The sequence below is a fragment of the Heterodontus francisci genome, chromosome 3, assembly GCF_036365525.1.
Source record: "Heterodontus francisci isolate sHetFra1 chromosome 3, sHetFra1.hap1, whole genome shotgun sequence".
NCBI lineage: Eukaryota > Metazoa > Chordata > Chondrichthyes > Heterodontiformes > Heterodontidae > Heterodontus > Heterodontus francisci.
Window position 1 is genome coordinate 140,960,563 of NC_090373.1, and position 25,371 is coordinate 140,985,933.

At 46.1% G+C, this 25,371-nt stretch overlaps 1 protein-coding gene across 2 annotated transcripts in view; it reads right to left on the bottom strand.

The window, feature by feature from the left end:
* LOC137362009 (xaa-Arg dipeptidase-like) overlaps positions 1 to 25,371 on the bottom strand; it is a 69,994-nt gene that overhangs the window by 43,358 nt on the left and 1,265 nt on the right. For both annotated transcript variants that reach the window (XM_068026596.1, XM_068026604.1), the window contains exons 2-3: positions 16,565 to 16,713; positions 5,363 to 5,505 (exon numbers count right to left, since the gene is read on the bottom strand). In XM_068026596.1, coding sequence (XP_067882697.1) covers positions 5,363 to 5,505; positions 16,565 to 16,713 — 292 coding nt within the window. The remainder of the gene's footprint in view (positions 1 to 5,362; positions 5,506 to 16,564; positions 16,714 to 25,371) is intronic.

Sequence of the window (25,371 nt, forward strand, 5' to 3'; positions counted from 1 at the left end):
ATGGGTTTTTAATGACAATCCAGTAGTTTCATGGTCATCATTAATGATCTATTATTAATCTGTTATTCCAGAGACTGCATTTGTTGACATGCGCAAATACAGCATGTATTTAAAAAGGGAGAACAGGGAGGGAAAAGAGGGAGGGAAAAGAGGGAGGGAAAGAGGGAGGGAAAAGAGGGAGGGAAAGAGGGAGGGAAAGAGGGAGGGAAAGAGGGAGGGAAAGAGGGAGGGAAGGAGGGAGGGAAAGAGGGAGGGAAGGAGGGAGGGAAGGAGGGAGGGAAGGAGGGAGGGAAGGAGGGAGGGAAGGAGGGAGGGAAGGAGGGAGGGAAGGAGGGAGGGAAGGAGGGAGGGAAGGAGGGAGGGAAGGAGGGAGGGAAAGAGGGAGGGAAGGAGGGAGGGAAGGAGGGAGGGAAGGAGGGAGGGAAGGAGGGAGGGAAGGAGGGAGGGAAGGAGGGAGGGAAGGAGGGAGGGAAGGAGGGAGGGAAGGAGGGAGGGAAGGAGGGAGGGAAGGAGGGAGGGAAGGAGGGAGGGAAGGAGGGAGGGAAAGAGGGAGGGAAAGAGGGAGGGAAAGAGGGAGGGAAAGAGGGAGGGAAAGAGGGAGGGAAAGAGGGAGGGAAAGAGGGAGGGAAAGAGGGAGGGAAAGAGGGAGGGAAGGAGGGAGGGAAGGAGGGAAGGAAGGAGGGAAGGAAGGAGGGAAGGAAGGAGGGAAGGAGGGAAGGAGGGAGGGAGGGAGGGGGAGAGGGAGGGAGGGGGAGAGGGGGAGAGGGGGAGAGGGGGAGAGGGGGAGAGGGGGAGAGGGGGAGAGGGGAGGGGGAGAGGGGAGAGGGGAGAGGGGAGAGGGGCGGGGGAGAGGGGAGAGGGGAGAGGGGAGAGGGGGGAGGGGAGAGGGGGGAGGGGAGAGGGGGAGAGGGGAGAGGGGAGAGGGGAGAGGGGAGGGGGAGAGGGGCGGGGGAGAGGGGCGGGGGAGAGGGGCGGGGGAGAGGGGCGGGGGAGAGGGGCGGGGGAGAGGGGCGGGGGAGAGGGGCGGGGGGAGAGGGGCGGGGGAGAGGGGCGGGGGAGAGGGGCGGGGGAGAGGGGCGGGGGAGAGGGGCGGGGGAGAGGGGCGGGGGAGAGGGGAGAGGGGAGAGGGGGAGGGGGAGTGGAGGGGGGAGGGGAGAGGGGAGGGGGGAGGGGGGAGGGGAGGGGGGAGGGGGGAGGGGGGAGGGGAGGGGGGAGGGGAGGGGGGAGGGGAGGGGGGAGGGGAGGGGGGAGGGGAGGGGGGAGGGGAGGGGGGAGGGGAGGGGGGAGGGGAGGGGGGAGGGGAGGGGGGAGGGGAGGGGGGAGGGGAGAGGGGAGGGGAGAGGGGAGGGGAGAGGGGAGGGGAGAGGGGAGGGGAGAGGGGAGAGGGGAGGGGAGAGGGGAGGGGGGGAGAGGGGAGGGGGGGAGAGGGGAGGGGGGGAGAGGGGAGGGGGAGGGGGAGGGGAGAGGGTGGGGGAGGGGAGAGAGAGTGGGGGAGGGGAGAGAGAGTGGGGGAGGGGAGAGAGAGTGGGGGAGGGGAGAGAGAGTGGGGGAGGGGAGAGAGAGTGGGGGAGGGGAGAGAGAGTGGGGGAGGGGAGAGAGAGTGGGGGAGGGGAGAGAGAGTGGGGGAGGGGAGAGAGAGTGGGGGAGGGGAGAGAGAGTGGGGGAGGGGAGAGAGAGTGGGGGAGGGGAGAGAGAGTGGGGGAGGGGAGAGAGAGTGGGGGAGGGGAGAGAGAGTGGGGGAGGGGAGAGAGAGTGGGGGAGGGGAGAGAGAGTGGGGGAGGGGAGAGAGAGTGGGGGAGGGGAGAGAGAGTGGGGGAGGGGAGAGAGAGTGGGGGAGGGGAGAGAGAGTGGGGGAGGGGAGAGAGAGTGGGGGAGGGGAGAGAGAGTGGGGGAGGGGAGAGAGAGTGGGGGAGGGGAGAGAGAGTGGGGGAGGGGAGAGAGAGTGGGGGAGGGGAGAGAGAGTGGGGGAGGGGAGAGAGAGTGGGGGAGGGGAGAGAGAGTGGGGGAGGGGAGAGAGTGGGGGAGGGGAGAGAGTGGGGGAGGGGAGAGAGTGGGGGAGGGGAGAGAGTGGGGGAGGGGAGAGAGTGGGGGAGGGGAGAGAGTGGGGGAGGGGAGAGAGTGGGGGAGGGGAGAGAGTGGTGGGGGGGGGGGAAGGGCGGCGGTGGGGGAGAGTGGTGGGGGGAGCAGCGGAGCGGAGGCGGAGTGCCTTTTTCTCTGCATGCACCATAAACACAACAGCAAAAGACTTACCGGCCTGTCTCTGCACCCAGCAACACAAAGGTCTTCGGCCGCTCGCTCCCCGCGGCTCTCTACGGCCTCTCGCTTCCAGCCTTCTCCATTCAGCCATTCCCTCCAGCTGCGGATGCCCAATCCAGTTGCTTTCTCCCCTACTTCTCAACAGTACTTCAGGCATTGCAACTGTCTGGTCCCTGCCTTTTGCATGTTCCCTCTCCCCACCCCTCCTCCCTCTCCCTCTTCCCCTCCCCCTCTATCCCCCTCTTCACCCAACCCTCTATCCCCCTCTTCACCCAACCCTCTATCCCCCTCTTCACCCAACCCTCCCTCTAACCCCCTACCTCCACCCCTCCACCACAGTTGAATATCTGAAGTGCAGTTGCAAAGTCGGGGAAATAGCATCCAAAACAAAACCTCAACAATTTTGGTTTTAATTATTGAGAAGTTTTATTAAGTTCATTAAGCATCCGAGGAACTGCTGTGCATGGATACATGAGTGTTGTGTCCAGCATTCCCGTGAGACAGACAGACAGACTCTGCTATGCACAGCTAAAGAGATTGTTCCTGGAGAGCCTTGTGGTGAATGAACGCTTGGCTCTCTATTCCACTACTGTATTGTCCATGTGAAGAAGGCAAAGTCACAAGAGTCTGAGCTCAGTCTATTCTTGGCGAATGTTCCCCAAGCGCATCCCAATGTGCATTCCCAATTCATCCATAAATGCAATGTTCCTTTCCACATCGTGACAAGCTCCGCAGCATGATCTAGTTGCCTTCGTTGCTTGAATGCTGACCTTAAGTCTCAAGGATTGTTTTCTCGACGGCATGTTTGACATGAAAAGAAATAAAGCAAATCAGAGTCAGAGCTTGCCTTCCTCCATCCACTGAAATTACTGTTGTGCACACCTTTTTAAGTTCTGCAGTGAAGGCACCAATTGATAACGTCGCCAATGAAGCACTTATTACCCACCTCAGATGCAGGAATCATCACATCCTTGCGTCCTCTCCTGCACTGCCTCCTTTGCTTGAATGCCGTCCTTAAGTCTCAAGGATTGTTTTCTCAAGGGCACGTTTTACATGAAAAGAAATAAGGAAAGAACAGGAGTGTCAGAGCTTCCCTCCCTCCAATGAAATTACTGTTGCGCATGCTTTATGCTCTGCAGGATAGGCATGTACTGATAACACTGCCAATGAATCACTTAGTACCCACCTCAGCTGCAGGAGTCAGGATGATGTAACTGCCCCTATCTCGTGATGGTTCAATGCTGCTCTCAGGGAAAACATGAATGATGTGAGGGTGCTGGAAAAAGAAGCACATTTCTTTTGGACTATGAACATAAAGCAGGCCATTTAGCCCAGCTGTTCCCTGCTAGTGGTTATGCTACTCCTGTGCCTTCCCATACGCTCCCAATTAATCCTGCCTACTACTATCAGCATCACCTTCCATTTCTTTCACTCTTGCCTACCCTTGCCTTAAAGCAACACTGAGGATGGAGAATGGTGTGGCTGCATTCCCACCTCACCAGTTGTGTACGCAGCAAGAGCATTCACATTTGTGCTACCACTGGACACGGCATGAGGTGGCTGTGTGTCCATGTGCACTGCTCGGATGGGTGCAGGAACAGGTGGCTGTGTGTCCATGTGCACTGCTCGGATGGGTGCAGGACAGGTGACTGTGTAACTGAACAGCAAGGACAGGGTACCGCAGGTGGGGGAAGTGGAGCTTTGAACAGGCAGGTATATGTTCAGGAAGGCTATTAAGGGACTACACGGGATACATGAGATGAGATAAGAAATACAGAATGCACTCCATTGAAACGTTACAAAACCGAAAGTGACCGTTTAGATGGAAGGTTGTTCGCTGGACTGCAGCACATGTACTGCCTGCACACAGCAACTTACAACAGGGACTGGAGCACATGCGGTGCCCCAGACAATGGAAATGTTTTCAGAGCAACTTACCTTGGAACAATCTCCTCTGTCTAATAAAAATGAAGCAAATCTCCAAAATGACTAAATAATTGAGAAAAAATGCGAGAAAATGCCCAACGAAACCTCTCCTCCTTCCACTTTCAAAAACTCGCGCCGGAGCTTTGACGCATGCGTAAATGTCGGAAGATTGACGCATGCGTGAATATCTGGTGGCGTTGCATGAAGCGCATGCGCAGAGGCCAACCTGGCGCGTTGCCCGAGGAAGACGACGTCACCAGCGCTTGCGCAAACTGGTCCTGGCAAGCTGGAACGCAGCGCATGCGCAGAGAGCAGGAGACCGTCTGCGCATGTGCGCACCGCAGCGCAGCCTGATGATGTCGGCACTGGCCAGCGTGGTCAGGAATCACTTTGTATTCCAGATTGATTTAATTAAATTTAATTTAAATTTCCTCCAGCTGTTGTGGTGAGCTTTGAACTCAAGTGGGGTCTTTGGGAGTGTAGCCAGAGGTCTTTTTAGTTTTCAGTAAGCATATTCTGCTCTTGGTAGTGGAAGCTATCAGTTTTTTGTACCACATTTTCTTGTCTCAATGAACAGTCAAACATTTAGTCTAAATAGGAAATCTTTGACAAATATCATGGACTGCAAAGTTATAGTATAGCAGGAACCCCTCGTGATCATGTCTAGATAAATGGATTTTGTTCAAGGCTTACATACACCCCTAAAAATAGGTGAGGGTTGTCTTGCATAATAACTGGTCACTGAGAAGGTTTTCATCAATCTGTTCCAGGTCAGACATTCAGTGAATTATTTTTAAAAATTGCTTCACAGCATCCCCTATCTTTAAATTAGACAGAACTGACCAAGAATTGGTCCAATATGCAACCCAAGTTATTGCCTTTCACTGAAATACAGTAATCAAGGAAGAACACAAAAGAGCCAACTGATTTTATACCATTCATCCCAAATTACATATTGCTTGTGTTAATTAGGTACAAGTGCACGTATACGGAGAGACTGGATGTTACATACAGTGTCACTGCTTATCAACAAAACCGTAAAGGTTGAAAAGTCACACATTTTTGTACTAATGTAACTAGGTTTCTACTAAAAAAAAAGCAAATACTTAGCAAAAACAGACACCAGTTGTATGCAGCAATGGTTGAAATTACTAATGCATCCTTAATGTAATCAACTCACCATGAAGTCTCCAATCTGGCTTCAGCTGCTGTCGTAATACTGATAAGTTGGTATAAGCCAAAACTGCAGCATCTAATGCATTTACTCCTTCCCAGGGATAACCAGCAGCATGAGTGGCTTTTCCAAAATACTTCACAGTTAGCCTAAAATGAAAATATATCAAATTTAAAAAAAACAAATACACTTTACTTACAACTAGTAACATTAAGTTACAGATGTATTGGTGCAAAATCCCTTCAATTCAGAGTTGGATGTCCACATTTACTTAGCAATCTGACAACATCAGACACTCTGGGCTGCATATTTCGGGTCCCACTGAGGCAAATGGGGCCCGAAAATACCAGCCGGCGCACTATTTTCCCGATGCTGTTTCTGGCGCGAGCTATGCTCACCAGGGTGGGAGATGGAGCTACTTTGACATGACCGAGAATTAGTGCCACAAGAGGCTGAGACTTTTCAGGCAGGTGGTTACAGACATCTGTGCCCTTGCCACCGAAGATCTCCCATCTCACAGCACAGGTTGCCAAGCCCTGCCAGAAGCCATCAGTCACCATGTCCTTGAACTTCTTCACTTCTGGCTCCTTCCAAGGATCAACTGCGGACCTTGGCAGCATCTTACAAACAGCTGCACATCACTGCATCTTGTAGGTCATTGATGCTCTATTTGCCATAGCTGGACAATACATTCAGTTGGTGACAGATGAGGGCTCATAGGCATCGATTGCACCCATGTGGCCATCAAGGCAACGAGTGACCAACCAGTGAGATTCATCAACTGGAAGGGCTTCCACTCCTGCAACTTTCAACTGGTCTGCAATGACAACAAGAGCTTCATGCGTATGCTCACTTTCCTCATAGCTGCCATAAATCCTTTATCCTCTGCCAGTCCAAGCTGCCGCAGATCTTTACCCCATGGATCCCTGGGGACATGGGATAGCCCTTGAAGAGGCACCCCCAGATAAAGACACAGAGGCAATACAATCATTGCCACCTGTTCACTAGGACAACCACTGAGCAGGCCATTAAGCTTCTGAATACGCGTTTCCGGTGCCTGGACCAGTCGGCTGGCACCCTGCAATACACTCCTGCAAGTTTTTCAATCACTGCTTGTCTGCTGCACTCTCCATAATATGGCCCACCACAGAGGTGAGGACCTTGAGGAGAGCGAGGCCCTGAAAGGAGATAGCTCATTAGAGGAAGAGGGGGGGCAGGAGGAGGGAGAGGAGGAAGAGGGGGAGGTAGAGAGGGAGGATGCAGAACACCGAGGTGCAATGGCTGCACAGGAAGGTGGCCAGGCATTACACGGGGCGCGTAGCTCCCGTCCAGATGTCATGAACGTCAGAGATTATCTTATTTAGGAACATTTTAATGGAGCCCCTCTGACCGAGGATGAAGGGCATGGAATGCAAGCAACTCTGAGGTGCCTGTGCTAACACATCCATTGAAGATGCAGTCAGGAACATCTAAACTCTTACCACCAATGAATGAAGCCACCACTTGGCCGTCATCATTGAGGTACTCTTGATCTCCTTCACCACCTCCTCTCTTTTCCTGTCCCGCCATCAATACAAGGATTCTCAGACATGTGGCTAAAAGTGTCATTATTAACATCTCTCTTTCAGGTATTCCTTTCTGAATACTGGTGAGTGTGACTGTTCTTATGGAGAGTGCAGACACAGCCAAGTCCACAGCACCACGGAGTGCTCTGCTGTAGTGCGTGGAGGGGGGGGGGGTGGCGGTGACAGGGGCGGATGAAGATGAGTGGAAGAGCAACAGTGGTAGGAGATTCCATAGTGAGGGGAACACACAGGTGCTTCTGTGGCTGTAGCCTTGACTCCAGGAAGGTATGCTGCCTCCCCGGTGTCAGGGTCAAGGATCTTTCTGTTCAGCTACAGGACATTCTAATGGTGAGGATGTACAGCCAGTGGTCATAGTCCATATTGGCAAATGGACATAGGCAGAATGGGGGATGAAGTCCTGCAGTCAGTTTAGGGAGCTAGGAGAAATTAAAAACAGGACCTCAAAAGATAGTCATCTCTGGATTACTCCCAGTCTCATGTGCTAGTGAGAACAAAAATAGAAAGACAGAGCTAATGACTATGTGGCTGGAGATATGGTGCAGGAGGGAGGGCTTTTGGAGTGCATGTCCACAGATCCCTGAAGGTGGCTGGACAAGTAGACAAGGTGATTGAAAAGGCGTCCGGGACACTTTCCTTTATTAGCCAAAGCATAGAATATAAGAGCTGGGAGGTTATGCTGGAACTGTATAAAACACTGGTTCGGTTACAGCTGGAGAACTGGCTGCAGTTCTGGTCACTGCATCACAGGAAAGAGCTGATTGCACTAGAGAGGGTACAGAGGAGATTTAGGAGGATGTTGCCTGGACTGGACAATTTTAGTTATGAGGAAAGACTGGATAGGCTAGAGTTGTTTTCTTTGGAACACAGGAATATGAGGGAAGACCTAATTGAGGTCTATGAAATTATGAAGGGTCCAGATAGAGTGGATAGGAAGGCCTGATTCCCCTTGATTGAGGAGTCCATAACCAGTGGGCATAGAGGATTCAAGGGGAAGTTCTTTCACCCAGAGGGTGATAGGGATTTGGAACTCACTGGATGAAAGGGTGGTCAAGGCAGAAACCCTCATAACATTTAAAAAGTACTTGGATATGCATTTGAAGTGCTATAACCTACAAGGCTATGGACCAAGAGCAAAAAAGTAGCGTTAGGCTGGATGGCTGCCTGTCAGCCCGCACGGACATGATGGGCTGAGTGGTTTCCTTCTGTGCTGTAAATTTTTATGATTCTGTAGTGCTCAAAATGGAAAACAGCCCAGTGACCCATTCAGTTCTCCTCGCAACACAGTGGCCTCTGCGCTCGGCCACTTCTACACGGTGCTCCCCCTGTGGCCTCGGGGGAGGTGGAGGCAGCCTGCTTATTTGCCTCAGCTTGAGGCTAAGATGCTTGTGGCAGTCGCTCTTGTTGCATAGGATATCTCCAGAAGATGCAGCACCTGCATCATTGCTGGAGCAGCCTCTGTCACTTGGCCCTGCTGCGCAGAAGCTCCCACTATCAGAGGAGCCAGGATGACGATGCCCCATGAGGGGTGGCACCCTCATCCTCCTCAGTGACATCCTCAGCTCTTGATGGGCACTCCTGATGGCTAGAAGGGAGCACCAGCTGGGGTGCAACTGGCATCTGCTCCAAACTTCTCTGCGCCAGCCTTGCCACTGATCAGACCAGGCTAGATAGTGTGGCATGTATCCTGTGGACGCCAGTACCAAGTTCCTGCATGTACTCCAAGTGTTGCTGCATATGGCCCTCGACGAGGTTGGACATTCTCTCCAAGAAGGAGCTCATGAGCTGGAGAGATTCTTTTTTTTTAATTCACTGACAAGGCCAGCATTTGTTGCCCCTTTCCTAATTGCCCATGAGAAGGCAGTGGTGAGCTGCCTTCTTGAATCAGTGCACTCTATCTGGTGTAGATACACCCACAGTGCTATAAAGAAGGGAGTTCCAGGTTTTAAACCCAGCAACAGTGAAGAGACAGTGATATAGTTCCAAGTCAGGGTGATGTACATCTTGGAGCAGAACTTGCAGATGGTGGTGTTCCCATGCTTTTGCTGCCCTTGTCCTTCTTGGTGGTAGAGGTCGTAAGTTTAGAAGGTGCTGTCGAAGGAGGCTTGGTGAGTTGCTGTAGCATATCTTGTATATCAAGTGGGCTGCTTTGCCCTAGATGGGGACGAGCTTCTTGAGTGTTGTTGGAACTGCACTCATCCAGGCAGTAGAGAGTATTCCATCACACCCCTGACTTGTGGTGGATAGGTTTGTTGAGAGTCGAGAGGTGAATTACCGCAGGATTGCCGGAACTGACCTGCTCTTGTAGCCATAGTATTATGATGCCTGGTCTAGTTCAGTTTCTGGTCAATGATGACCCCCAGGATGTTGACGGTGGGGGATTCAGCGATGGTAATGCCGTTGAATGTCAAGGGGAGATGGTTAGATTCTCTCTTGTTGAAGATGGTCATTGCCTAGCACTTGTGTGGCACAAATGTTACTTGGCACTTATCAGCCCAAGTTGGAATGTTGTTGAGGTCTTGCTGAATGCGGGCACAGACTGCTTCAGTATCTCAGGAGTTGTAAATGCACAGTCTTCAAAAACAATCAGCAGTGAACATCCCCACTTCTGACTTTATGATGCAGGGAAGATCATTGATGAAGCAGCTGAAGATGGTTGGGCCTCGGGCACGGCCTTGAGGAACTCCTGCAGTGATATCCTGGGGGTTGGATGTTTAGCCTCCAATAACCACAACCATCTTCCTTTGTACAGTGGAGAGTTTTCCCCGATTCCCATTGACTCCAGTTTTGCTAGGCTCCTTGATGCCACATTCAGTCATATGCTTCCTTGAATTCAGCTGTTCCGTCCATGTATGGACCAGGACTGTAATGAGGGGTGGAAGCCAAACTGAACATCGGTGAGCAGATTATTGCTGTGTAAGTGCCACTTGACAGCACCAATGACACCTTGCGTCACTTTGCTGATGATCGAGATTGGACTTATGGGGTGGTAAGTGGCCAGTTTAGATTTGTTCTGCTTTATGTGGACAGGACATATCTGGGCAATTTTCCACATTTCAGGTAGATGCCAGTGTTGTAACTGTACTGGAACAACTTGGCTAGGGGCACAGCTAGTTCTGGAGCCCAAGTTTTCAGTACTACTGCTGGGATGTTGTCAGGGTCTATAGCCTTTAGCAGTATCCAGTGCCTTCAGCTATTTCTTGACATCACGTAGGAGTGAATCAAATTGGCTGAAGACCGACATTGGTGATGCTGGGGACCTCAGGAGGAAGCAGAGATGGATCATCCACTCAGCATGTTTGGCTGAAGACGGTTGCAAATGCTTCAGCCTTATCTTGTGCACTGACGTGCTGGGCTTCCCCCATCATTGAGGATGGAGATGTTTGTGGAGCTTCTTCTTCCAGTTAATTGTTTAATTGTCCGCCACCATTCACAACTGTATGTGGCAGGACTGCAGTGCTTTGATCTGATCCATTGGTTCTAGGATTGCTAAGCTCTATCACAAACTGCTTCTGCTGTTTAATATGCACGCGGTCCTGCGTTGCAGCCTCACCAGGTTGGCACCTCATTTTTAGGTATGTCTGGTGCTGTTCATGGCATGCTTTCCTGCACTCCTCAATAAACCAGGGATGATCCACTGGCTAGATGGTAATGGTAGAGCCAGTAATATGCAGGCCAGCATAACTGAGGTTACAGTTTGTGGTCGAATACAATTCTACTGCTGCTGCTGCTGAGGTTCTACAGCGCCTCACGGATGCTCAGTTTTGAGCATTTCCCATTTAGCATGGTGGTAGTGCCACACATCATGATGGACGATACCCTCAGTGTGAAGTCGGGTCTCCATCTTCACAAGGACTATGCAGTGGTCCCTCCTACCAATAGTCATGGACAGATGCATATGCGACAGGTAGATTGGCGAGGGTGAGGTCAAGCAGGTTTTTACCTCTTGTTGGTTCCATCAACACCTACCGCAGGCCCAATCTGACAGCTATGTCCTTCAGGACTCGGCCAGCTTGGTCAGTAGCGATGCTACCGAGCCACTCTGCCCACGGCCCCACACTGCCTCAGGGAACGCCCACATGTGGAAGCACATCTCCTTCTGCTGATCTAGGTACAGCCTTCCTTCCTGGGACTCCCAAGGCCCTGCATCTGTGCCCAGTTAACCAGGGCTGTGCCTATCCTCGCTCCTCCAGGGAGAAATGCCCACAGCTGAATCTGCTTCTGGCACCTTCTCCTGCACAGAGGCCAGGTGGCATAGTGGTAATGTCACTGGACTGGTAATCCAGAGGCCCAGGCTAACGCCCTGGGGCACAGTCTCAAATCCCACTGCAGCAGCAGGTGGAACTTAAATTCAATTAACTAATAAAAATATGTATTTGGAAGCTAGTCTCAGTAATGGTGCCATAAAACTATCAATTGTCATAAAAACCCATCTGGTTCACAAATGTCCTTTAGGGAAGAAAATCTCCCATCCGTACCTGATCTGGCTTACATGTGACTCCAGACCCACAGCTATGTGGTTGACTCTTAAAATGCCATCTGAAATGATCTAGCAAACCACTCAGTTCAAGGGCAATTAGGGATGGGCAACAACTGCTGGTCTTGCCAGCCATGCCCACATCCCATGAAATAAAAAGCACCAGTGCCGTCTTCCTCAGCCAGTGTCACCCATTCTAAATTTGCGCAAAGTCCCATTGAGGTGAGTGTATCTGTGTAGGTGGACGGTGCACTCGTAAGGTGTGATGGTGCTTCTTCGGTTCCTTGGTGGTCATCTGGGACCACGGAGGGTGAGGGGGAAGCTCTCACAGGGATGATGTCTGCACCTGTGGGAGGCACAAGAGGAGATCATGAGAGCTAGTCTTGGAGAACTAAAGCCTCTACAGCGCTGAAGCTTCGCAATGCAACCATCAGCATTCAGCATGCTGTCGGACAGGGTTGAGCGCAAGGCACCTGTTGAGAATTTTGCCATCTGTAATCACCATCTCCACCATGAGTGCCTATTTCGCCAGGGCCAACTTCCTCTTGGTCTACTATAGGAACACAGGAGCAGCAGTAGGCCATTCAGCCCATCGAGCCTGCTCTGCCATTCAATTAGATCATGGCTGATCATCTACCTCAATGCCACTTTCCCACTGTTACCATCAGGTGAGGAAAGTTTACAAGGCTCCCCTCGTCCTTCTCCTTGTTTGACCACAACAGGGTTTATTCCTTTTTAACAGTGGATGTGCTTACCACTTCAGTGAGTGTTTTACCTTGTACCTTTGTTGTGATCATAAAAGAACCAATTGGACAGGTTTTCTTGGGTTTAAACAAGAAAGTGGTGAGTTTATTGTACTTAACCAAAAACCCAATATAAATAAAAGAATAAATTACACTACACTTTCTCTCTCTCTCACACACACAGATTACAGAGTGATGAGGAATAATTTGGTTTGGATTAGAGTCCAGAACAAATAAAAATTATACAGTCTGTGGTGTCCGTTAATCCAGCTGTTTTCCGGCTGAAGTGTGATCTTGAAGTCTTTGGCTGGTAGAAGTGCACTTTGCACCTGGCCCACCTGGTTCAGGTTTTTCTCGGCGACAGAATTGTAGGTAGCTTTCTTCCCCGGGGTCACTGTCTGTAGCAATAGTAGCCCCGCTAGGGTCTTGTCTGGTTAGCACTCAAAGCTTGTCTTTTTGCAAAAGACTGCTAGTTTTTCCACAGATGGAGAAGCGGTCACGATTGTCCAGTGTTCTTGTTTGTAATTTAATTAGATTCAAGTCCAGGAATTCTCAATCTCTCTCGGGTCAATGTTTACCCCCTGGAGGTACGTCTTCAATCCTGAATGCTTCAAGATGGCTTTGAATGTCATGCTAATGAGCGATACTGGATAATCTACTCAGTGATCCAAGCCATTCTCCTGGATGGGGCCTCGTTAGATAGGCGTCTCCAATTCGATGTCTTGGAATGTGAGGTAATTCAATGCAATTTGCGGTGGCCATCTTACCTGCCAGCATTTTGAAAAGGTTAAATATAGGATCCCAGCTTTCCTTTTTAAAAGTTTAATGTAGGTTTTTAACCGATGAATTTAAAGTCCTCATTTGGTATAGCAGGTTTTCTTGACACCATGCTATCCCCATATGGCTTGATGTTATCGATTTCTGTCTTCAACATGCTCAATGATTGAGCTTCCACAGCCCTCTGGGATAAAGAATTCCAAAGATTCACTACCCTCTGAGCGAAGAAATTCCTCTTCATCTCAAGTCTTAAATGACCCGAGACTATGTCCTCTGGTTCTAGACTCACCAGCCAAGGGAAGCTTCCTATCTAAAACCACTTTATCACACCCTGTAAGAATTTAGTAAGTTTCAATGAGATCATCTCTCATTCTTTGAAATGCGAGAGAATACAGGTCCAGTTTCCTCACCTGTCATCCAGGGATTAGTTTGGTGAACCTCTGTTGCATCCCCTCTATGGCAAGTATATCCTTCCTTAGATGTGGAAACGAAAACTGTACACAATACTCCAGCTGGGGTCTCACCAAGGCTCTATATAAAATTGCAGCAAGACCTCTCTCCCCGTGCTCAAAACCCTTTGCGATGAAGGCAATCATACCATTTGCCTTCCTAATTGCTTGCTGCACCTGCATATTTTCTTTTAGTGACTCATCAACAAGGACACCCAGGTCCCTTTGGACATCAACCTCTCACCATTTAAGAAATACCCTATCTGTCTGTTTTTTCTATCAAAGTGCGTAACTTCACACTTATTACATTATATTCCATCTGCCAGGTTGTTGCCCATTCACTTAATCTGTCCAAGTCCCCTTGAAACCTTTTTGCATCCTCCTCACAATTTACATTCCCATCTAGTTTTGACTCATCAGCAAATCTGGAAATATTACATTTGGTCCCCACATCCAAATTATTTATATAGATGGTGAACAGCTGTGGCCCCAGCATTGATCCTGCGTACTCCACTAGTAACAGCCTGCCATCCTGAGAATACTACTACTCTCTGTTTTCTGTCAGCTAACCACTTCTCAAAAGCCTTCTAAAAATCCAATTACACCATATCCACTGGTTCTCCTTTATCTACACTACAAGCAACATCCTCAAGAAACTCCAACAAGTTTGTCAAACATGATTTCCCTTTCATAAATCCATGTTGACTCTGCCCAATCATAGCATTATTTCCCAAGTGTCCAATTATCACATCCTTTACAATATCTTCTAACATTTTCCCTATTACTGACATCAAACTAACAGGCTTGTAGTTTCCCCATTTTCTCTCCCCCTTTCTTAAATAGTGGGGTTACATTTGCTAATTTCCAGTCTGCAGGAACCTTTCTAGCTATTCTGGCAACCTCCATCACCCAATCCTCCGTTGCCGTCATGATGTAAAAGTACGGCAACCCTCCCCCTGTTTGTGCCCTTTCATAGGCATTATGTGCCCATTTCTCAACAAGAGGGAGCGTGATGAAGCACTGCTGTCCTCCATGGTCAATGACATTTGCCCCTATTCATTAGAAGCTACACATTTCAGTGCTGGCAGGTCATCAGCAGCACTATGAGGGATCAGTAAGTGGCATGGACTCACACTTCTCCCATGCAGAATGTACCCCGTGGCCCCTCAGCTAGTGCGTCTGCTAGACAGTGAATAGCCAGAGGTGTGTCCTGGGGGTTGGGGGTTGCTCCCATCTTGCCAAAGCAGATCAGGTCATTGAACATTTTCTACACTGCATTCAGGATCGTCTTCCAATTCTTTTGCTGTGATTTAGACCCAGGCCTGTTCTGTCTGTGTGGGTGGCCTCCTCCTGTCACTCTCTGCAAAAAGCACCTCCTTTCTGTCCCTCACTGCCTCCAGCATCACTTCTAGGTTGTTGTCAAAAAACAAGGAGCTGCCCTATCCCGGGTACCAAGCCTTCGGCTCTCCATAAAAACCACAGAAAAATTACGGCAAAGAAGGATTCAGCCCAACGTGTCTGTGCCCTAGACATGAGAGCAATCCAGCCCTAAGCTCAAAGAGACTTATCTCTGTCCTCTTTTAACAGTGAAACAATGCTGTGGAAAGTTTAAAATCAAGTTCACACTTCAGTTAGTCCACCTCTGTTCCCGCCCCCGCAGCTGCTAATTGGTCGCCAAACCCATCTCCCATCAGTTAAGGGGTCACTCCCGTTAAAATCATAACTCAATTGTATTTCCCCTCAGGGCTGGGTTCAGGACCTGGAAGCAGCCCTGGCTTGTGTTGGCCGTCCCAGATGTGAAAATTCAGCCCTCTGTTTGGGAAGCTATACATTAAATGCTGTTCTTTTTAACTCTGCACCAAAGAAATCACCCCATTATATTTCAATTTCCCACATTACCAGCTACAGTCTCTCAAGAAAATCCAAGGATAACTGTTTTTGTTCTGGAAACTGCAAGAAAAAAAAAAGGCTTTAAACCACTGGCTGTCTCCTCAAAAAACCAAAAGGATGATTACAAGAATTTTGGGAAGCTGCCGCAGGGCTCTCAGAAAAATGAGACGAACAAAAAAACAGTCTTGCTTCTGGTAGCTGTTTCCAATTAGTGTGGTGCCAAATTGAATTCAGACTTGTTACCAATATGGACAGGTCACACTTTCTGGGTACTGAATGAATACTTCAGAGTGTCCCTAGGATTGCCACTTTTCTCTACCTCAAGTACTTTTGCTTGCTTGAGATAATAATGAAAAAGAAAGGGAGTTTCAAATTCGAAGAACAACCTCATCTTTGTCAACTAATTAGTAACCTAACTATAGTCCCTGAAATGTCTGCCCAAATTGAATTACCTTAGGGTGAATCCATTAACAGCATAAGAAATAGGAGCAGTAGACCATACCAGCTGCCATCTATCGCATGACATGTTAAAACGAGGCCCCAGCCCTCTCCAGTGGGCATAAAGATTCCATGGCACTATTTGAAGAGGAGAGTCCTCCCCAGCCTCCTGACCAAAATTTATCCCTCTACCTATGCTACAAACTGTGTGTGTACAAATTTTGTACTCATTTAGAATTAGTGTTTCATTACAGTAGAATCTACATTTTAGAAATAAACCCTGACCACAGGGGCACTAATGTGTGGAGGGTTTTAAAATCATCTAACATTATCTCAATGTTGTTTGTGGGACCTTGCTGTGCACATAAAGACTGCCACATTTTCTTATGCTACAACAGTAACTACACTTTAAAAAGTATTTCATTGGCTGTAATGTGCTTCGGGATGTCCTGAGGATATGAAACGCACTACAAATGTAAACGCTATTTCCTTTTTAACATACATGGGAAAAGAGATTAGAGAAAAAAATAGTGGAAAAAAGGTTTTAATATAATTAAGAGTAATTAATCAGGGAAGAAAAAAATGTAAATGAAAACCAAAGCACTTAAAAAAAAAATCACAAGCCAAACTTTGTTAAGTAGAAGGAAAAGAAAAGTTCATTTTAAGACAACTCCGAGAGACCAACTTTAAAACTATTGTAAATTTAGAAAAGGATTCCATACTCAAATTACCATACAAGTCTGTTTTCCCCCTTTTTAAATAAAAGAATTACTGCAGTAACACTGGGAATATATATAGTTTACAGAATCTCCTTCAGAAAGATCTGAAAAGAATGTTCAACTATTACTTACTCATTTAAAGCCATATCAGGCATATAAGAAGCATCTTCTTGCGAAGGGTGGGCCATAAGTACCATATCCAGATCATTAAATGCACCCACTTGAATGAGATCAATTTTTCCTCCACCTTCCTCTTCAGCTGGTGTTCCAATCACTGAAACCTAAATTAGAATTATGAATTGAGGAAATGAGGGAGGGGTATAGAAACAGTAAAGTTCAGATTACCTCATGCATTTTGATGAGCTAGAACGTCAGTTAAATATTTAAATTACCCAAAGCTACTTAAACAGCAAATGACACAATTATGCAAATATAAATTAGCAAAACAACAAACTAAAATATACAAGTTATATCCCATTGTTTGTTTAGCAAATGGATTACCAGTAAAATGATATGACTACATTGGTTGCTAACCTGATACACTACATGCAAAAAAAATTTGACCTCGGCCATTTCTATGGACCCAATGGTCTGTGGTAAACAGATGACATCAATGTATTGAGGGTTAGTTTGCTCTGTTAATAGATAAAAGTGTAGTAAGGTAACAATTTGAATACCTGCAGACTCGACCAATTCCCAGCCTTGTCCTTTCAAAAATAAGTTGTTCTAAAAACATATTTGCAAAAAAAATTATGGTGGTAAAAGAATGCTTTCAATTAAAATGCAGAGCTTTGCTCTGATTTGTTGGCCAATGTTATGTTTCAGTATGTGCCAAATCAAAACCAGAAAAAGACTGGTATTGAGGAACAAGTAACCTAAAGAAAACCAAGCAATCAAGTGCTTCAACATTCTCCCCTCACCTCCTAAAGCTGCCAAATTACTCAAAGCTTCTTCATTCAGCTTGTACCTACCATTTTCTCTTTACATTCAGTTCACTGTACACATCAAAATACATCTAAAACAGTTACACACTTTTCTGAAGAAAATAAAAAGTGAAGTAGCCCATAAAATTGCTCACTTAATGTTCTAAATGCATGAAAAACCATTTGTCCAACATAGGTCTGGCCTGTCCAGCTGAGTTCAAAATTTCATCCAAGTCTGAGAATTTCCCCACAGGGGACAAGAGGGGAGAAAGGAATCAAAATTAATCATGGTAGTTATAGCTTTCAGCTTGCTCTTCTAGAACTATGCCAGAGTATTTTTTTTATTCATTCATGGGATGTGGGTGTCACTGCCCATCCCTAATTGCCCTTGAGAAGGTGGTGGTGAGCTGCCTTCTTGAACCGCTGCAGTCCATTTGGAGTAGGTATACCTACAGAACTGTTAGAAAGGGAGTTCCAGGATTTTGACCCAGCGACAGTGAAGGAACAGCGATATAGTTCCAAGTCAGGACGGTGTGAGATTTAGAGGAGAACTTGCAGATGGTGGTGTTCACATGCATTTGCTGCCCTATTTATTTATTTATTCATTATTTAGAGATACAGCACTGAAACAGGCCCTTCGGCCCACCGAGTCTGTGCCGGCCATCAGCCACCCATTTATACTAATCCTGCATTAATCCCATATTCCTACCACATACCCACCTTCCCTCAATTCCCCTACCACCTACCTATACTAGGGGCAATCTACAATGGCCAATTTGCCTATCAACCTGCAAGTCTTTGGCTGTGGGAGGAAACCGGAGCACCCGACGGAAACCCACGCGGTCACAGGGAGAACTTGCAAACTCCGCACAGGCAGTACCCAGAATTGAACACGGGTCGCTGGAGCTGTGAGGCTGCGGTGCTAACCACTGTGCCGCCCTTGTCCTTCTAGTTGGTAGAGGTCGCGTGTTTGGAAGGTGCTGTCTAAGGAGCCTTGGTGCATTGCTGCAGTGCATCTTGTAGATGGTACACACTGCTGCCACTGTGTGTCAGTGGTGGACGGAGTGAATGCTTGTAGATGGGGCGCCAATCAAGCAGGCTGCTTTGTCCTGGATGGTGTCGAGCTTCTTGAGTGTTGTTGGAGCTGCACCCATCCAGGCAAGTGGAGAGTAATCCATCACACTCCTAACTTGTGCCTTGTAGATGGTGGACAGGCTTTGGGGAGTCAGGAGGTGAGTATGTTATGATAACTCGCGTAAAATGACAACCACATGGCAAAGGGCCAGGCTCTCCTGACAGATTGGCGAAAGAGTTGGACACAATAAGAGTTGTATAGAAACAAAGGAAGACTTCCCCTTCTATAGTGCCTTTCATGACCACCAGATGTCTCAAAGCAATTTTCAGCCAGGGACAGGAAGGAGCTGGACCAATGGGACAGCTTCTATCTGAACCGGAATGGGACCAGCATCCTAATGGAGAGGGTAAATAGTGAGGTAGAGAAGGCTTTAAACTAGTAAGGCAGGGACAGGGAAAGAGTTCTACAAGAAATGAAACAAGCGTCAATATAAACGAAACAGGAAAGGAGAGCATAAGTCAGACTAAACTGAGGGAGGAAATAAATAGCCAGGGAATAGTTATAAAACAGGAATGTAAAAAGATGGTTAAAATAAAGTGAGAGGAACTATTAAAAATAAGTAAAACTGCCTGTAGGACAATGCACATAGCATCTGTAATAAAACAGGGGAACCAGATATAGTAGGGATTACTGAGAAAATGGCTACAAAAAAAAAACAGAAAATCAGGGCTGGGAATTAAGCGCTGCAACACATTTAGAAAAGGTAGGGAGGGGAAAAGGGAGGTGGAGTAGCTGTACTTATTAGAGAGATAAAAATGGCGGTAGAAAATGTGACAGTCATCAGTAAGACAGAAATAGAATCCACGTGGAGAGAGATAAAAGATAATAAAGGATCAATCACGCTAAAAGCAGTACTTTGGACATCATGGAGAGTTCAAGGATTAACAGTCAAACTTCTTTGTATCATGGAGCAAAAGACTTTCCAATATAAACAGAATGACCTTGAGCTATTGTGAGCAGGATACATAGTTTGTCTTATGATGTGTGAAGTGTTTGTGTAAAGGAATACATGACAGTAATGATGACAGCCAAGTGAGATTAAAGTGTAACTTTAGGAGCGAGGGTAATAAATATAGGTCGAGGTATCCATTAGCTATAGTATAGAACGATAGCGGCTGATAAACACTGTTGTTCAAAGGGGTTCAAAACAATAAGTCTTGGTTAGGAAAGTAGTTTTGGAGTAAACTACAACCGTTTACATAAATAGACTGTCTTCAAAGCATTTGCGAATGGATATGTCACGAGATTTTATCTATGACTTAAGCAAAATATGTTGTATAAAGGAGTATGGTTTTTCTACAGTTCTTCAGAGAGCTCAAAAGATACAGAAACCAAAAAGCCACTCTATATGTTGCATTACAAGGTGTCTCATGCCTGGCTGAAGTGTGTTATTGTGACCTGTAGAAGGAAGTTGTTGAATGCTGACGGGGTGGTCTACAGATCCACCTAATAGTGGAAGGGAGGTGGAGAAAGAAATACGCAAATAAATTAGGGAAAGCAGTTAAAATCCATAGAATAATCATGGCGGGGGGGGGGGGGGGGGGGGGTTTCAACTACCCCAAAACTAATTGGCCAGAAGAGGCAGGTAAAGGACATAAGGGAATGGAGTTCCTACAATGTGTACAGGACTCCTTTCTAATGTAAGTATCCCAACAGGGAGGATTTGTTACTGGATATAGTAATGGGAATGAACCAGACAGTTAAGAGATTTATAAGTAGGGAAACACCTAGACAATAATGACAATATAATACACTTTAAGATAATAATTAAGGATATATGCATGACAAAGACCTAGGTAATAGAATAGAGAAAAGCAGAATTTGAGGGGTTGAGAATAGAACTTGGGATTATAAGATGGACAACAATATTGGCAAACAATGATGTTGAACAGCATTAGGACTCATTTAAAATGGTGTTTAACAAAGTCCAGGAAAATATATTCTGCTAAAAAACAAGAACTAAATATCAATGAAATATCATAGATAAATAAAGACGTAAGGGAAAAATTGAAGATAATGGAAGAGGTATACCCTAAATACATGGACAAAGGAGAACAAGACAGGGGAGAATATGAAGCCATTACGAGAGAAGTAAAAAAAACAACTAGGAAGGCAAAGAGGAATTAAATTACCAAGGAACACAAAAACAAAATAGTAAAATATTCTACAGGCACATATATTAAAAAAGGAAATTCAGGTGAGAATAGGACCATCAAGGGATGGACGGGATAAAAATTAAAATCAGAAATATTAAATCATTACTTTGCATCAGTACTTACCAGGGAGACAGATAAGGTGAACGTGACATTGGAAGATGAGAGTGGAAGAGAAATAACTACATTTAAAATAGAGAATAAATATTCAATAAACTAATCAAACCCAAAGTGGGGTCCCACAAGGATCAGTGCTGGGACCACTGTTCATAATTTATATTAATGATTTAGATGTTGGATAGTCAATACAGAGAAGGACTACAACAAATTACAAGACGACATTAAAAAACTTGCAAAATGGGCATATGATTGACAAATTAATTTTACCACAGATTAAGCATAAGGTAGAATCATATAATGGTTACAGCATAGGAAGCTGCCCTTCGGGTCCAAGCCAGTTCTCAGCAAGAACAATTCGCTCACCTGCCTTTTCCCTGCAAATTTTCTCTCTCTTGATAATTATACAATCCCCTTTTGAAGGCCACAATTGAATCTGCCTCCACTACATTCTCAGGCAGTACATTGCAGATCCTAAACAATTGCTGCGTAAAGAAGTTTTTCCTCATGTCGCCTTTAGTTCTTTTGTCAATCACATTAAAATCGACATCCTCTGTTTCTTGACCTTTCCACCAATGGGAACAGCTGCTCCCTATCTACTCTGTTCAGACTACTCATGATTTTGAACACCTCTAAATCGAATCTCCTCTCAACCTTCTCTTCTCCCATGGGAACAGCCTCAGCTTCATCAATCTATCTACGTAACTGAAGAGTCTCATCACCAGAACCATTCTCATAAATCTTTTCTGCACCCTCTCCAGTGCCTTCACATCCTTCCTAAAGTGTGGTGTTCAGAATTGGACACAATACTCCAGTTGAAGCCAAACCAGTGCCGTATAAAGATTCACTGTAACTTCCTTGCTTTTGTACTCTATGCTTCTATTTATAAAGCCTAGGATCCTGCATGCCTTATTCATCAGTTTCTCAACTTGCCCTGCCACCTTCAACAATTTGTGCACATATATCTCTAGGTCTCTTCCTGCATCCCCTTTGGAATTGTACCCTTTAGTTTATATTACCTCTCCTCGTTCTTCCTACCAAAATGCATCACTTCACGCTTCTCAGTATTAAACTTCATCTGCCACGTGTCTGCCCATTCCATCAGCTTGGCTATGTCCTCTTGAGGTTTATCACCATCCTCCTCAGTTCACACTACTTCCAAGTTTTGTGTCATCTACAAATTTTGAAATTGTGCCCTGCACACCCAAGTCTAAGTCATTAATATAGATCAAGAAAAGCAGTGATCCTAATTCCGACCCTTGGGGAACCTTTCTTCTGTCTGAAAAACAACCATTCACCACTACGCAGGTTCCTGTCACGCAGCCAACTTTGCATCCATGCTACCACTGTCCCTTTTATTCTGTGGGCTTCAACTCTGCCGACATGCTTGTTATATGGCACTTTATCAAACGCATTTTTGCAAATCCATGTACACATCAACTGCATTACTGGCAACAAAAAACTTAATCAAATTACATTTTAAGAGAAATAAGGAGGTCTCATATTACTTGGAAAATAAGATTTTAAATGGGGTAGAGGACCAAAGGGACCTGGGAGTACAAATACACAAATCGCTGAATGTAGGTCAATGCAAACCAAGCACTAGAGTTTATCTCTCAAATGGAAAATTAGAAAAGTTATGTTAAACTTGCATTAAAAACTTTGGTTAGACCACATTTGGAGAGTACTGTGTAAAGTTCTGGTCATCATATTATAATAAGGATGGAGAGGTACTGGACTGGTGCAAAAAGAATTTCGAAGGAAGATACCTGAAATGCAAGGTTATACCTATCAGGAAAGGATGAACGGGCTGGGTCTCTTTTCTTTTAAAGAGAGAAGGCTGAGGAGTGACCTAATAGAGGTATTTAAAATCCTGAAAAGAGTAGAAAAGAGTGTCTCCACTTGTAGGGAAGAGCAAAACTATGGGCTATCAATATAATACAATCACCAAGAAATCAAACAGGGAATTCAGAAGAAATTTCTTAATTCGGGGGTGGGTGCGGTGGGAGAGACGGGGCTGTAGACATGTTTGAAGGCAAAAGACAGACCACCTGTGCATGGTTCCTGCCAATGGAGACTCCTGACAGTGGGAAAAGCCTCTTTGTGCAGTGCTATACCAAAGAACAGCCTCAACACTGATAAATTAATGCGGCACAGTGGTTAGCACCGCAGCCTCACAGCTCCAGGGACCCGGGTTCGATTCTGGGTACTGCCTGTGCGGAGTTTGCAAGTTCTCCCTGTGACTGCGTGGGTTTTCGCCGGGTGCTCTGGTTTCCTCCCACAGCCAAAGACTTGCAGGTTGATAGGTAAATTAGCCATTGTAAATTGCCTCTAGTGTAGGTAGGTGGTAGGGAATATGGGATTACTGAAGGGTTAGTATAAATGGGTGGTTGTTGGTCGGCACAGACTCGGTGGACCGAAGAGCCTGTTTCAGTGCTGTTTCTCGAAATAAAAATAATAAAAAAGATAACCATTGTGGAAATGAAGGAAAGTTATCGTTTATAATCAAGCAAAAAACAAAGTGGTGAATGTTTTGAAGGGGAAGGAGGAAAGAATTTTTAAAAAACTTGTATCTTAATGTAAGCATACTATGGAAAGAAGAAAAAAATTGCAATGTAAAAAAAAGCATAAGTTTGTGGCAGGTAAAAATAAATGACGACTCTTAAGCAAGCTTTATAAAGCATAGGTAAATATTATGAATATTACACTGCAACCTTTATGATCAATCAAATGCAGAATATTTTGAACTCCTGCCAGTAATGTGATATATTCCTTTAATACATTTGTTGCATTTGGAGGATATGGACCCCAGAGTCAGATTTAGGCTACGGCCTAAATGCAATAAACATCAGAAACCGCATTCCAATAAGCAATGTTATAAGATATTTACTGGATTTCCTTTAAGAAAAACCTAAAATTTCAGGTAGATAGTGCATGCTGTTTAAATGCATCACACCTTTGGAAGTCAGAAGAATGTGGCACCTTATACACACACAAACAGCACAATTCTCACTTTACAGCAGACAGTTGGGTCATGTTGTAACATTCATTAAAACAGCATGACGCAGGTTTGCTTCTAAAACTGTCCACATCATGTATATTCCTTAGAATTACATAACAGCCTGCAGCACAGAAACAGGCCATTCCACCCAACTGCATTGTGCCTCCATTTATGCTGCACACTAGCCTGCTCCCACCCCTCTTCATCTAACCCGATCAACATATCCTTCTATTCCTTTCTGCTTTATGTATCTTCCCCTTCAATGTATCTGAGTTATTCTCAACTACTTGTGGTACAGACTTCCATATAGTTAGTCATCCACCCCTTGTCCTGTTTCTGTTGAAACCAGAACTGGGTGGGTTGGGTTCAGATTTAAAATTAACATTTTAACTTCTCACCAAACCTAAATCCACCCGCTTTAGGGGGTGTTACGACCAGGTGAGAAAACAGTCGAGGGCTCCCCTCTCAGCCTTTTCCTGGTTTGGCCGTAACAGGGTCTAACTTTTAATAAGTGTTTTTAGCTTCCCCTTAGTGAGTTCTTGCTCACTGTTCTCTAATTGTAATTGTAAAGAAATCAACCAGACAGGTTTTCTCAGATTTAAACAAGAAAGGTGTAAATTTATTAACCTTAAAACTCTAACTCAGTTAAAACTACTAAGAATACGCGACCATGCATACGTGATAATAAACACACACGCAAATAGATATAGATGAGGAGAAAGAATTAAGGCGGGGGAAGGTTTGAAGTAGTAGATGGAATTCAGTTACAGGTTTTGGGTTGGCTGTAAAGTCTTTGATTGAAGTGAAGTCTTGCAGTTCTCGTTGAGGCCCACTGCACACTTTCAAACTCGTTTTGCTGGTACCAGAAGGCTGCAGGGTCTTCTGTCTTGAAGCTTAAAGTAACTTCCGTGGTTCCCTGGAACTTTACTTGAGAGAGAAAGAGACCTTGCTTCTCTTTTGCTCTTCAAAAAGCAGTCTGCCTTCAAAACTTTACTGTGACCACTATTCAATCAACTCCAGGTTGACCAGTAGGTTAGTCCTGTGACTAGTTTTTTGTTTGAAAAAGCATCGCCTACGAAGTTTGTTAATTCTTCCAAGCTTACCAGACACACTCTTGGGGGAGGGGGAGGGGGAGGGGGGGGGTGGTGGAATACTGGCTCTTACACATACAATGACTCTCAATATCTCTTGATCATCACAATTGACAAAACCCATCTGGCTAATTGGATCAGGGAGCACTCCCATTGTTTCTCCACACAACTATCTTTCAGAATGCAAATGTGCAGCCATGTTTTCAGCCACTCAGTCCTGTGGTTTTTAAAACAAGTTTTTCAAGATTCAGTACCAGTTCAAATAGTGTTCCATATGACAAAACAAATATGTTTCCATTTGGCAGGTGTGATTTTCATCACAGGAGTTAAAATTATCTACTGGAGTCTGAAACATAGTGGAAGACAAAGGCGGGAACACAACACTGGCAGTACTGCTTGATAGGTAAATTAGCCATTATAAAATTGCCCCTAGTATAGGTAGGTGGTAGGGGAATTGAGGGAAGGTGGGGATGTGGTGGGAATATGGGATAAATGTAGGATTAGTATAAATGGGTGGCT